This window comes from Netta rufina (genome assembly GCF_964035555.1).
Source record: "Netta rufina genome assembly, chromosome: 3".
Classification (NCBI taxonomy): domain Eukaryota; kingdom Metazoa; phylum Chordata; class Aves; order Anseriformes; family Anatidae; genus Netta; species Netta rufina.
In genome coordinates, this window is record NC_140125.1 from 42638096 (window position 1) to 42650564 (window position 12469).

The window sequence follows — 12469 nt, forward strand, 5'->3', positions numbered from 1 at the left end:
TCTCTCTTCTTGGTAAAGTACAGAAGAAAAAAAAAAAATTTAGCACCACTGCTAATTACTTCAGGTTCTGTTCTCATCCTATCCCCTTCCTAATGTTCCTAATGTTAAAAGGCTGGTGCTGACATATCTCAAACCACAGAGAAAGAAAGGTTGCTAAGGTGTTGTTTTATAACGGCCACTTGCTTTGTGACAGGCAAGCCCATAAAGCCACTCCTAAACCCATCCTTCGTGGAAGACACTGGTGCAACCTCAGTTTGTTCCTGGAAATAGTATCCCAGGCTTAATGTGACTTACAATGCATTACGGCTAAGTCTTCACTGGATTTCAGCATTTATTTGCGACACAAGAAAACTGAATATGAAAGGGATCGTATTTATCTTTTATTTTATTTTTTTTTTTACAAAAATAAACAATTTAAGAAACAAAAGCACATTTTCTCCTGGCTGTACAAACTACAAAACAGTATGACATTGGTCACTTTAGCATTTACTTTATTGCTTTCACTGAAAGCAAATTCTCTAGACACACCATGCCTATAAAAAGCATTTTATATAGAATTAAGGCTAGCATTCAATTACCATTATTGAGGTCATTTACTTCATTCACTCTAAGAATTAGCAAGCGGTGCCTTAGAAAACCAAGGATTTGATGATAAAAAAAATATGAATAACTGCAAGATATTCAATAAAATAGTCCTGTTCAACCAGATGGATTGCTTTGCCAGTCTGTCAAAGATGTAGCTTCATGAACAATTCAGACTCAATTCAACAAAAGTCTTAAGCACAGGCTTAATTGTAAGCATATGCTTAGGCCTATCCCTATTCAGCAAAGCACTCAGCACTTGGGTAAGTCCCTAGCCTTTCAGTGGGACCATTCATATGCTTATGTGATTTGCTAGACCTACAAAATGGCTCTTTTAAATTAAAAAAAATACAAACCTTTGTGATAACATTGGAAGCAAAAAAGAAAATTAGCTACAGTCTTGCAATTCTAAACATAACCAATTCCTTCATTTTGACAAACACATTGCTATTGCATATTTGATAAAGTTAACATGAATGTTGATTGTCTTCAGTAATTTTTGATATTTAGTTTACAAACTGATATGCTTCAGTTACTCAGTTGTACGTGCCCAAATAAATATCAATGCAGAGGATACAGACTTCTCTTAGAAATGATCAGTTTCCATCCCTGTACACACATGACAGGTCAGAAAGGTCATGCTAACCTTGGTTAGAAAAGCTAGAGCTGCCAGTTGATTTGTAACCAAAATTACATCCCAACAGTGTATCGTATTTTGTATTTTGCTTTGTTTTAAAATCACATTTTCAAAGTGTTGTTTTATTGCACATTCATCCTGGTCATGCAGGTTATTTCTTTAAAGTTTTGTTTAGCACTCTATAGATTAGAATGAGTAATAGTGCAATTATCTCCCCATCCACAGCCGTTCTGTACCTAACAGCTGCCTATATTTATACACAAACGGCTCTTGTCACTCACGCATCAGACCGAGCCACTTTAGCTGTCAGTCTGTCACTTTCACATATGTTATCTTGTCAGGATCAGGCAAGATATGATTTGAGGCCGTCTTGAAGAAGACAAGCTGCCGACCTGCATGGAATAGGAGAGGGGAGGGAGGAAAAAAAGGTAGTTAGAAGTGATGAGCAAAAGGTTGCCTGCTTTATGGTACTGACATTTCATATTCACGATCATCCTGTACACCATTTAGGCACCCCAACACGGAACTCTTTCTTAACTTCAACTGTTATAAAACTGAAATGCTTTCACTTCAAGGTGCACTGATCTCTCCTGGGCTCTGTATGTTTATTCTTATGTGATTATGGTCAATATATGGCCGCATACAGCTAACAAGGTAAAGGAAAGAGAGGTCTGGAGATTTTAATACAAATTTAACACAATCTTTAAAGAAAAAAATGTCTTTAAAGACTCTCCCACTGATATAAATGGGCCTGGGTTCAGGGCTTAAATAAGGGGCAGACATTTGGTTGTACAGGAGCAGAATCATCTTTGCACACTCAAATCTTTGCTGTACTGACCAGCACAAGATACATTAAGCATTACTTGCTCTGAAATACCTCTTGTTGATCACTTCGTAGCTCTGGGCTTTTACACATTCTGGAGCAAGGCATTTACTCCTCATACACAAAAATAAATAAATAAATAAATCCATATCCATTGAGAACCCCCTGGCAGTGCAAGACACCCTGCCAAGTCCAGCATGACTGATTTTAGTAAGGTTTCACTCACTGCTGTCCGTGGGAGCTGCAGTACAGGTCTTGTACTTATTTGCTGAACCAGCATCTTATTCACATCCCTATCTACCTGCTCTCCCCCAGACACAGCAATTCCTTGGAGCAAAGGCCACAGAGGTATTCTCCACAGCTATTCAACCTCTGCCTTCACTCTCTAATATTCAGAAGAAACAGTTGCTCTTTACTCCCAGCCTGCCTCCCTAGGGGGCCCCCATAACACTATTTTCTTAGAAGTATCACATGGCAAACAGGATGCCTCAATTACTAACCAAATTTCCATGCTGTACATTGCAGGGACTCGTGTGCTCACATGCCAGGGATGGCACAGAAAAGGGAATAAAAAAAATAACACTTGAAATATAGCTGCTATGCCTCATTTGCTTTTAATATCAAAATCTGAGACAGAAGCTGCTCTAAACTTCCTAGGAATTTCCATGTGACTCATTTCCATGAGTCTCAGAGCCTAAATAACTTGCCATGCTGAAATCTGTGGAACAGCAAGGCCTTAAACCAGCTTTCCCAAGGTTTGGCTCACATCAGTCACCCTTCCTCTCAAACACAGGAGTAGGGTAATTGACCTGGCTCTAGCCAGAATTGCTTGAGATTGCTCAAGCAGGAGAACAGCACTGTGTGCGTGGAGAAGATGCACAGCAGTCACAAGATGGGAGAGTCCACAGGGCACACGTGCACAACCAGTCATCACAGGAGAAAAACCTCATGCTGACTTCAGTGGGGGATTTATCTCATGAGATGACGACAGAAGAGCACAAAGTTAGTCCAATCCACCTGATACACACAATCATGTCTCTTTTTAGCAGACACTTGTAACATTTTTGTTTCTTGGAGTGCTGCGGAGCTCCCTGAAACAAGCCTCGGTCTGGTTCAGCAGCCACGAGCCAGGATCGATGCTCCACTGATGTTAATCAGCACAGACTGGATGCCTTCAGGGGAACCACACTGAGACTGCCAGGCCCACAAACCTTTTGGAAAGTGTATTTATCTTTTCAAGAAGTATATTCTGGTAGACAAGAAAATGAGTTGTGGTAGCAAATGGGATTTTCCCCTAGAAGTTCCTGTAGTTTCCCAGCTGAAATGCACTGGGCATTTCCACCTCTAACTGGTTTAAACCCTCCCTCCTCACTGTCCTTCAGCCAAAGCCCTATGAGCAGTATGCTGTTCCCACCAGCACCAGAACATCTCTTATACCAGCCGGGAAGTCCCAGCTAGATGCGTGGGAGAACCTGTTTGGTTTCGTGTCAAAATGCAACCATATGAATTGGAAAGGTTCATGTAAACCCAGATGTTGGACCATGGCCTGCACATTTAACTGCAGAAACAGGTCACAGATTTCTGTTGTTATCTCTGTTGCTGTACTTCAAAATAAAATTTTGGACTCCACAGTTTGGAAACCTATGGTGCATATCCTAAAGCCCTCTGGTGCCTGCTCTTTTGGGTCTACCAGCAGATTCCTGCTCCTCTGAAGGGAAGCAAGGAAATGTCCCACCAAAGACCAAAAGACCTCCATTGATGCATCAGAAACTCTTCTCTTTCGTTGCTGTCAATGGTGGCTTCCACAGTCCAGCACAGCATGCTCCCCAAGTGGTACTGAAACTCTTGAAGCAACCAGCATGCATGACTCAGCTGCTGCTGCTCCTCTTCAGCAGCACCTGTGACCTACCTGTCCAAGTTGTCTGGTTAGTTAAGACGAAAGCTTTGCACTGGGAGTAGCTGTCACAGATCTCAATGGCTTCATTGACGTCAAACACGGAGAGGAGGCAGCCTTTGTGATGGTAAGATGGCCAGCATCTGTAGTTCTCATCAGGAATAAAGGCTTCAGGCACCCGCCTATACTCTGCAAATAACCAGAGTAGAGCAATCGGTCTGAAAGATCTAGCAAAGTGCTTGTTCTTAGCAGGCAAGTTTATTTTAACAGCTTAGGAGAGGGTATATATGATGGAAAAGGTGACTGTACCAGCCACATTTCACTCCCAAACGTGTTTATAGCTCTGCACCTTACTTTCCTTTTACTTTCTTCCTTTCTTCTCACTTTTTTTTTTTCCCCTTTCCAGAAAGCGTCTGTAAATAAACAGTCTGTGCACAAAACACTTCCCCACCGTGCCAGTGAGGCTCTAGTCTTACCAGGATTTTTAGGGGAAGAATGTCCCATTGAACCAAGAGCATCCACTCGAATGAACCGACTGGCTGTCCTACTTCTCAGGGAGTGAGACTGCAGGGGGGAGCCCCACCAGGCATCCCCAGCCCTCCCTCGCGCTCACAGCAGCACGCTATTTTTCTCCAGCCCCTTTAGAGAGGGGAAGAAAAGACAGCCTTTTAATTAAGCAAACTTTTTTGTTTTGCTTGCTCAGATGAGCACAAAAGGGGAGTTGCTTGATGGGCCCCTGAGAGGAGGAGGGAAAAAAAAAGCTCAGGAAGCATGTCGGCATGGTGGCTGCCCTGGCCTCCGCGCTGCCTGGTGCTTTGCTCGTCCCCTTGGCTGCCGTTCAGTCTCCCCTGCCTTTATGAGCTCCCCTTGTTCTCTGTTCACAGCTCCTCTCGGTTTCCCAGCAGCTTATGGGGGTTTCCCTAATGAATGAAACAGCAAATTAAACTAATCATTTAGACACATCTCTATTTAGCTTCCGGACACACAAACGGATGGTTCCCTCCTGTCTCTCTCCCCCATCCTATTCAAAAAATAAATACATTCTATATTTCTTCTCATTGTATCTGTTATAGAAACTAGAGATGGCTGCCCTGACTCACAGCCTATTCTTAAGTCACTTTCATTTAGGCATTTTCTTCTGACATTGCAGATACAGCCTGCAAACATTTCATTTTAGGAACACCACCAAGTCAGAGGCAAGTGTGCCTGTGAATCTAAACTGCTGGTCTTTCAATTGGGAAAAGAATTGCACACCCACAAGTGCTCATTCATACTGCACAGTCTGACACAGTGTGAAACAAATGCAGTAAGTACACTCTTTTTTAGGCCTGACTCATTAAAATTATCATAAGACACACTCACAAACAGGAAGCAAAATCAGAGCTGATCATGTCCCACTTACATCAAAGGCAAAAACCCCTTTCATTAATTCAGGAAATGCAGACACACTCATGAAGAAAAGAAAAAGACTAATTAGTTTCACATTAGAAACATTCATTTCACCATCAAAAATATATATGCAGTCCTTTTGAAGAAAAGTTGCCACATGCATTAAGCTGCTACTGACTGGCTAGATAAAGATCCATTTTTTTTCTAATTGTTGTATCAGCCATAGAGCAATAATCGTAACTGAATGTAAGTGAATAATGTTCTCTTATCTCTGTATGGTTACTGCTGAATATTGATCAGTGCCTTACAAGCAAGGTCAGTAAAATGATCTGTGCAAAAATTTGCAAATTAAGCTTGTAAATGTGAAATGACAGAGGAGGACCAGCAATGACTGTAATGGCAAAAGCAGGGTCCTGGCTCACGTGGCAGGAGGGGATGCAAACCTCCCAGCTGGTACCTAGGGGCCCAAGCAGCCAAGGTGGATGCAGCAGGACCCTCGGGGGAGCATTCTGCTGCGGAGGAGCAGAGGGCAGGACAGGTAAGGGTGTGCGGACATCCCAACCCAGCAGGGTGCTCCTGCCGCCCCAGGAAGCTAGCACAGGATCCCTTCTGAGATGATCACAGTCAGAAATTACCTGAAACTCAACACAATGCCAGCTGAGTGTTGGTCTGTGGAAACTGCATTTTTCTCCAAAACTCACTTTATCTCGAGTAGGGCAAGGTAGCTGCCTTCGCCCCCTACACACCAAAGGCAAACATCCCTGGAATCTCTTGTTTACGCAGCCACAAATTAGGGAGCTGACCCCTGAACCCTTATTTGCATGAGTTGAGAAGAAGTACACTTTTCTCACATGAAGTGCAACGAGAGAGAAGAAGGACCCTCTTGAAGCATGTCCCTTTGTTGGAGATGTGTCCTGGCAATGACCAGAGCCTCCTGTGGCTCCTTATCCCCCACCAGCCCCAGCCAGCTGAGAGAACCCTCACTGTACCAGGCCTGCACCACCTCCTCACATTCAAGTCCAATTTATACCAGAGGGAAATGTGCTTGTGCATGAGAGACCGAAATGCACAAGGAACCCAAACATCAGTACTCATTGCATCAGTTTAAAGGGCTGTTCCCCTCTTACATAAAACCTGCTTGATAAATCACAAACAGGAGGAAAGCTCTCCTGTGCAATTGCTGTGCACTGCCTTTTGCATCCAAACCGTTTCAGCCCTTTGTTTCTTGTTTTTGAAAGTCAGCAAAGCCTTTGTGGTATGTTGTGTGAAATATACCAAAACAAAAACACTGTGGAACAAAATTGTCTGGTGTTATGAATGCAGGGCAAGTCGGACATCAAGACCAACCACACCAGATCCCAGTGATGGAGCTGGGCTTCCCCCACACCTTTAAATGATCATCCTGGTCACCCCAGTCCAGTTACTCACTCAATTTAGCAATTCCCCACGGGGTTAGAGACAGCTCTAGCTCAGGTTTTTGTCCTGCCAAGACCTGAAACTTGCTTAAACGGAGTCCATGGAATTTGAAGGCTCACGGCAGTAAATCACATCATAAAAAGGTCAAAGTTCTGGTCGATTTCCAGACTAATGGTGTTTAAAACCAATAAATACTTGCCTAATACCATAAATGCAGCCATAAATTTACACTTTTGCATATGTATACATAGTTTGACGCAGAGTATATAAAGTCTATCAAGGCAAGGAATAGATCAGAGAAATGCAAGACACTCCTACTGCTATCACAACAGATAAACAAAAAGCCTTTTTTCCATCTACTGATTTTGTGAGGGCTGAAGCAAATAAATGTAATGCAGTAAGCCTGATCTTGATGTCACTTATGACAGATTTACTCCAGCTTAACATACGGGAGCTGATTCGCTGCTCTCAGCTAGACAAATAAATCCTACCGGGAAACATTTTTCCTGCCACATAAACATTTTGATAGTTCAGAATATCTTGCTATGCTGCATCTGGGCAAGTCTCAGAAGTTTTGTTTTGCAATATTTTTAATAGTTTTAAAATGTTTTTAGAAGCTTGCTCTGGACAATCAAAACACGCTGTTTCAGTTGGTCCAAAATCTTCTTAAAATTTTCTTACAGTGATAGCCATCCCCACAACAGCCACAGCAGTTTTCAAAATGTGTGCCTTCTCGTGACAGGTAAGACAGGCAATTTAAAACACAATCTGCAGCCTCACTGGCCAGTGCAAGAGCTCCGAGAGAAAGCCAGCACTTGAAAATCTCATTCTAACGTCTTTCCATCAAAAATCACCTGTGTTGTCCCAAAGCTGACTATAATCTATAAACATACTCATTTTCACTCTACTAGACTGAGTCATATAAATAACTCCACAAGTATATTATAAACTATGTGAAACCGCCTGTGGTTTCCCCCTTTTAGGTTGTTTGAGTCACCCTAAATCTGACTTTAATCAGTCCTAATGACCATTTATTTCAGCCACAGCAGCCAGATTGCACTTTTACTACCAACTACAGCTACTCATTGGAAATTTGCCCAGTTTTCTTTTCTAGTTATCACCTGGCAATACACCATGGGTCAGCGACATTGATGCAGTAAAGTTCATCCTTGAAAAGAAATCATGTTACTACTCCTTTTCTTCCTTCCTCCGATCCTCAACAATGGGAAAAAAAAAAAAAAAAGAAAAAAAAAAAAAACAGCACACTGGCAGTCGAATCTGGATTTTCTTTTAATTGCTTTCTTACAAGCAAGCAGAAAACAGCCTCATCTTGCCAATCATCTCAGTGAAAATAGCACAGAGCAGTATTTTGCTACACAAACGGTCCCACAGATTCCCAGGGAAATTAAGGAATGCAGAATCAGATCCTAAATAGATAGTAATGCACTTATGTTTTTAGCATGTTTCGTTTTCTGCTTAAAACTTCCTCATGCGTCAGTGCCTCACATTGTTGTTCTGACAAAAAGCCTCACACAGCCTTACGTACTGTTGTGCTAGGGAAAGTCAGTTTTTGTGTACCAGAGAAAACAGCCTGCTAGGTGTATCCTGTGTCTCTGTTTTTAATCATTTCTGACAAACCCCAACTGTTTAGAAGGACAGGAAGGCCTGCCAGGACACGGATTTGCTGTAAGACCGGGAGGTAGCACCGCTGCTCTGGCGTGCGTTTTCATCCTTTGGCTGTTTCATGCATGCAGCCTGCAAGCTAACGCTGCCTCTTCACACGCACCTATTGTGCTCACAGTAGACCCATATTTAAATAGGTATGTATGGTGACACCACAGCACAAGCAAATAAGAAGAATGGCATGTTGTGACATTTTATCCCCATTAACATTACACGGTGGGTGTCATCTCCCTGCTGCAGTGAGGAGTCCTGCTGCACCCACCAGCCCCTGCAGCATACACCACTCATCCCATGCAACTCCTGCAAACCACATCTGCCCCAACCACCTATACATGCAATGAAGTTGGTGGATGAGCCTGAAGGTGCATGGGGTCATGTACATTGGGTATTTGAGCTCAGAGCCAGGTGCCAGGTTGCCCACGTGACAGCCCTCTGCAAGAGGGAGGTATCCTGCCCGTGCACTGTTCCCTCTCAAGCCCACTACAAAGCAGCCTTGACATCCCTGGGAATGAAACACCAAATGCACAAGTGCACGATAAAGCAGGAATCCGGGCTGCAAGGACTGCTATATGTTCCCCGCTGAGCCTGCAAGCGCCGTCACCAGAATACTTTTGGTCTCCACGTTTTGGCCTGCCGTAGGATATACAAACAGCCTCCAACAATATTCCAGTGACCTTGCAAAATTTCCCTCTCACACATACACATGTGCACAAACATACACACCCTGCTTGACTCCAATAATTCTTGGGTAGATTTACAATTTCCTAAGCAGGTTGCTATAGTGACCCTGCAGAATATTTTCTCAAAACACTGTTGTACTGTAAATGTTTACATACAGTGTAATCCTGCCAAATTGTTTTAAGACAAAGGAAAACATCAAGTGTCTTTGCTTTATGTCCAGCCTTCCAGCTTTTTTAGCATTGTGAACGTACTTTCAACTAACAACAGAAGCTAATTATGCCTTTCTCTGGACTTGCACACCCTTAGACCTAATAATGGGTCATCTATTAGCTTTAATGAATAACAAAGCTATCGGATTTACTAGTGTTAGCTGATTTCACGCATTTCTGAGTAAATTCTGAGCTAACTGAAAGGCCGGGGCTTAGCTATAGAGCCAGACACCCAGTTGGTACAAATCAGTGTCACTCGACTGAAGAAATACAAATTTTGATATTGAGGCAGGGCTTTGCTGATGAGCATCAGTATATTTCTTATAGTTTTCTTAATCTTGATAATTAAAGGAACAACTTAATCATTTTAGATAACATATGTCAAAGAAAATACATGGTTTCTGTTTTAATTCATGTTCTTCTGGATTCTAGCAGAAGAGACCAAGAGTCAGCAGAATATAAAAAAAAGTATTTGCTCATGGTGTTTTTTTAAACACTGTAATGTTCCTGTATCAACATTAACAGTAGTGTGATTTATGATTACAGAACACATACATAGCTATCGAATGTCTCCCGTGCCTCTACTCTGTTTCTTAGATACTAAACCAAAGTCCAGAGCATAATATAATTTACAGCACTATAAAATGTTTTACAACTGGAGCACAGTGAAAGCCTAATATCCAAGACCTTCTGTAATATGACTATGTCATCTTGTTAAACTTTCTTTATGGGAGCACTAGAGTTGAGAACTTTCTTCATGTCACTTCCCCACCGATTATCAATATCACCTTTCTCACTTCATGTTGTTCACAGGAAGAGGTCTTCCTTTCAAAAACATAGGTTCAGATAGATAACAAAATGTTTCCTAAAAGTTTATGTTTTAGTTACAGCCTTAGATCATCTGTCCAAGATCATGATCTCTTCTTTCCTAGTAAGAATTTACAATGCCTCATCCAAGACAATGCATAATTCAAAACATTTAGACCTAAGACAATTTCTGAAGCACCATTACTTGAATCATCTATGTTTTTTCTTAAAGAAACAAAAAAGTTGCAATTCTTGGATTTGAATTCTCCTCTAAGATTTCAGACTAGATCTTACACCCGGAAGGGCTTCTTTTGTCACAACCCTTCAGATGCCAGAGGAGACTGGCATAGTTAATTTTTATCATGTTTATTACTTGAGAGAGTAAAATCCTCAGGAGACAGTTGCCCTGTAAGATTTTCATCATCTGAAGAAAATTGATGTGGACTTGTGCCTGCCAGTCTTGGCATACTGGCATACAGATGCAAGGCTCTGATTAACTCTGATCTGGCCTCAGAACCAAACCATAATCTCTAGTTTAATCTTAACCTGGCACTGGATTGAAAAACACTCTCCTTGAACTTTCATTATGTTGCAGAACAAGATGGGAAAGGTTTAAAAAATCCCGTAACCTCAAAAAAATATTTTTGCTTTGTTTTCAGAGAATAATACAGGGTCCTCCTAGACCCCAAACAGGGCCAAAGCACTACCTCAGCTGACAACATGAGAAATTATCGTGGTTGTCCCTTTTCACCTATCTTCCCCTCCCCTACCCATCAAGAGTTATACAAAATATTCGACCTGTTCCACCATTCAGCCCTAGTTTTGCTGGTCAGGAAGCCAGCTCAGCTGGGAATACCTGCCAGTGGGAAGAGGACGACCACTTGGACAGCAGTCTTTTCCAGCTCCCCTATCATCCTCTTCTGTAATTCCACTGTACCACAGAAGAATTCCTCATTTACTGAATAATCCCTGGACTGAGGATATTAAAATGAATTCTAGCATGGTATTACAAGTCAAATATTAGTTGAGGGAGGAATGTGCTCGGGATAAAAGTGATACGAATGAGAGGTTGAGAGGGGTATTTTCACCCTCACAGTACAACTTCTTCATACTTTTCTGGCAAGGAAAAGGAACCTTAAAATAGAAATAAATCACAACTCCTTTTCTGTTTGGTTAAAGTAGCTTTAGAACAAACAAGAAACAGGCCTGCACATCTTAAAGACATGTCAGCTAAGTCTGAAAACATATCTCATCTAAATGTAATTTCCAATAAGATATCTGATTTCTCAGGTTTGCCATTGGTTGAGATCTTTTTCATCTCAAGGAATTCAATATTATACTCATGGTCTTTAATTTACTGCCCCTTTAGGCTGGCCAAATACAATACACAAAGTACCGACAGATTTTCTGCATCCTTGCTTATGCTGCAGAGTGCTAAAGGCCATAAGCAGTGTCCCAAAAATGAAAAGGGCTACTTGCACAGAAGGGCATTACTAGCCATGAACAAGGATAGTGGATTCCGCATCATATTCTCCAGGACTCTATGGAATTAAACTAACACAAAAATGTGTAATTATTATAGTAGCCAAACACACATGGAGTGCTGCTCCATATGAGTAGGAACTTACATTTACTAGTGCTGTCCTAACTTTTCCTCCCTGAGACACTTTTATAAACATGACAGACCTCTTAAATTCAAAACTTCGTATTGTCCTGATATGGCAGTTAAATCTGGAATCAACCAGTATCACAGAAAAACTTCAGCCCTCCTGGCACTTCTTCAACAAAGGACGTGTTTGTACTATCGATTGTACTGCTGAAAATAATTTTGCTGTGTTGACAGGCATCACTCAGCACAGACCATGATGAAAAGCTGAAAATTAGAAAGTTAAATGAACACCTGCAACAATTTTCCTGCCAATTTTACAACAAAATAAATATTGAATTATTCTGATAAGTGGGTCAAATTCATCCCTGGTGTCATGGCCCTTTGAGGTTAACAGCGCTACGACAGGAATGAATTTGGCTCCCGTGTCTCTTTCACAGAGAAAATGCTTCACTGAACTTTTGAAACCTTCTGTGCCAACATTCATCTTCATTTAGAACCCATCTTTCCTTCTTTACTGTGCTTTTGCAGCAAAACAGCAATTTTCCTATCAACTTGCCGTCAATTATGCTGACAGTTTGACATGAATATTGTACATACACAAAAATAATTTGCAAAACAGATTTCTCAATTGTTATATTTAACAGGAATTTCCTTCATACGTAATCTTCTTTGACACGTTCAATTCCACAACCTATTCTTCCGGGAAGAACATGCATCCCTACATGTCCCAGCTGTTTAA

At 41.6% G+C, this 12469-nt stretch overlaps 1 protein-coding gene across 1 annotated transcript in view; it reads right to left on the reverse strand.

The window, feature by feature from the left end:
* Positions 1 to 367: 367 nt before the first annotated feature.
* Positions 368 to 12469, reverse strand: part of PKDCC (protein kinase domain containing, cytoplasmic) — a 33587-nt gene continuing 21485 nt past the window's right edge. Inside the window, 2 exon segments of the mRNA XM_084283910.1 lie at positions 368 to 1611; positions 3952 to 4125. Of these exon segments, the coding sequence (XP_084140036.1) occupies positions 1526 to 1611; positions 3952 to 4125 (260 nt within the window). The 3' untranslated portion in view covers positions 368 to 1525.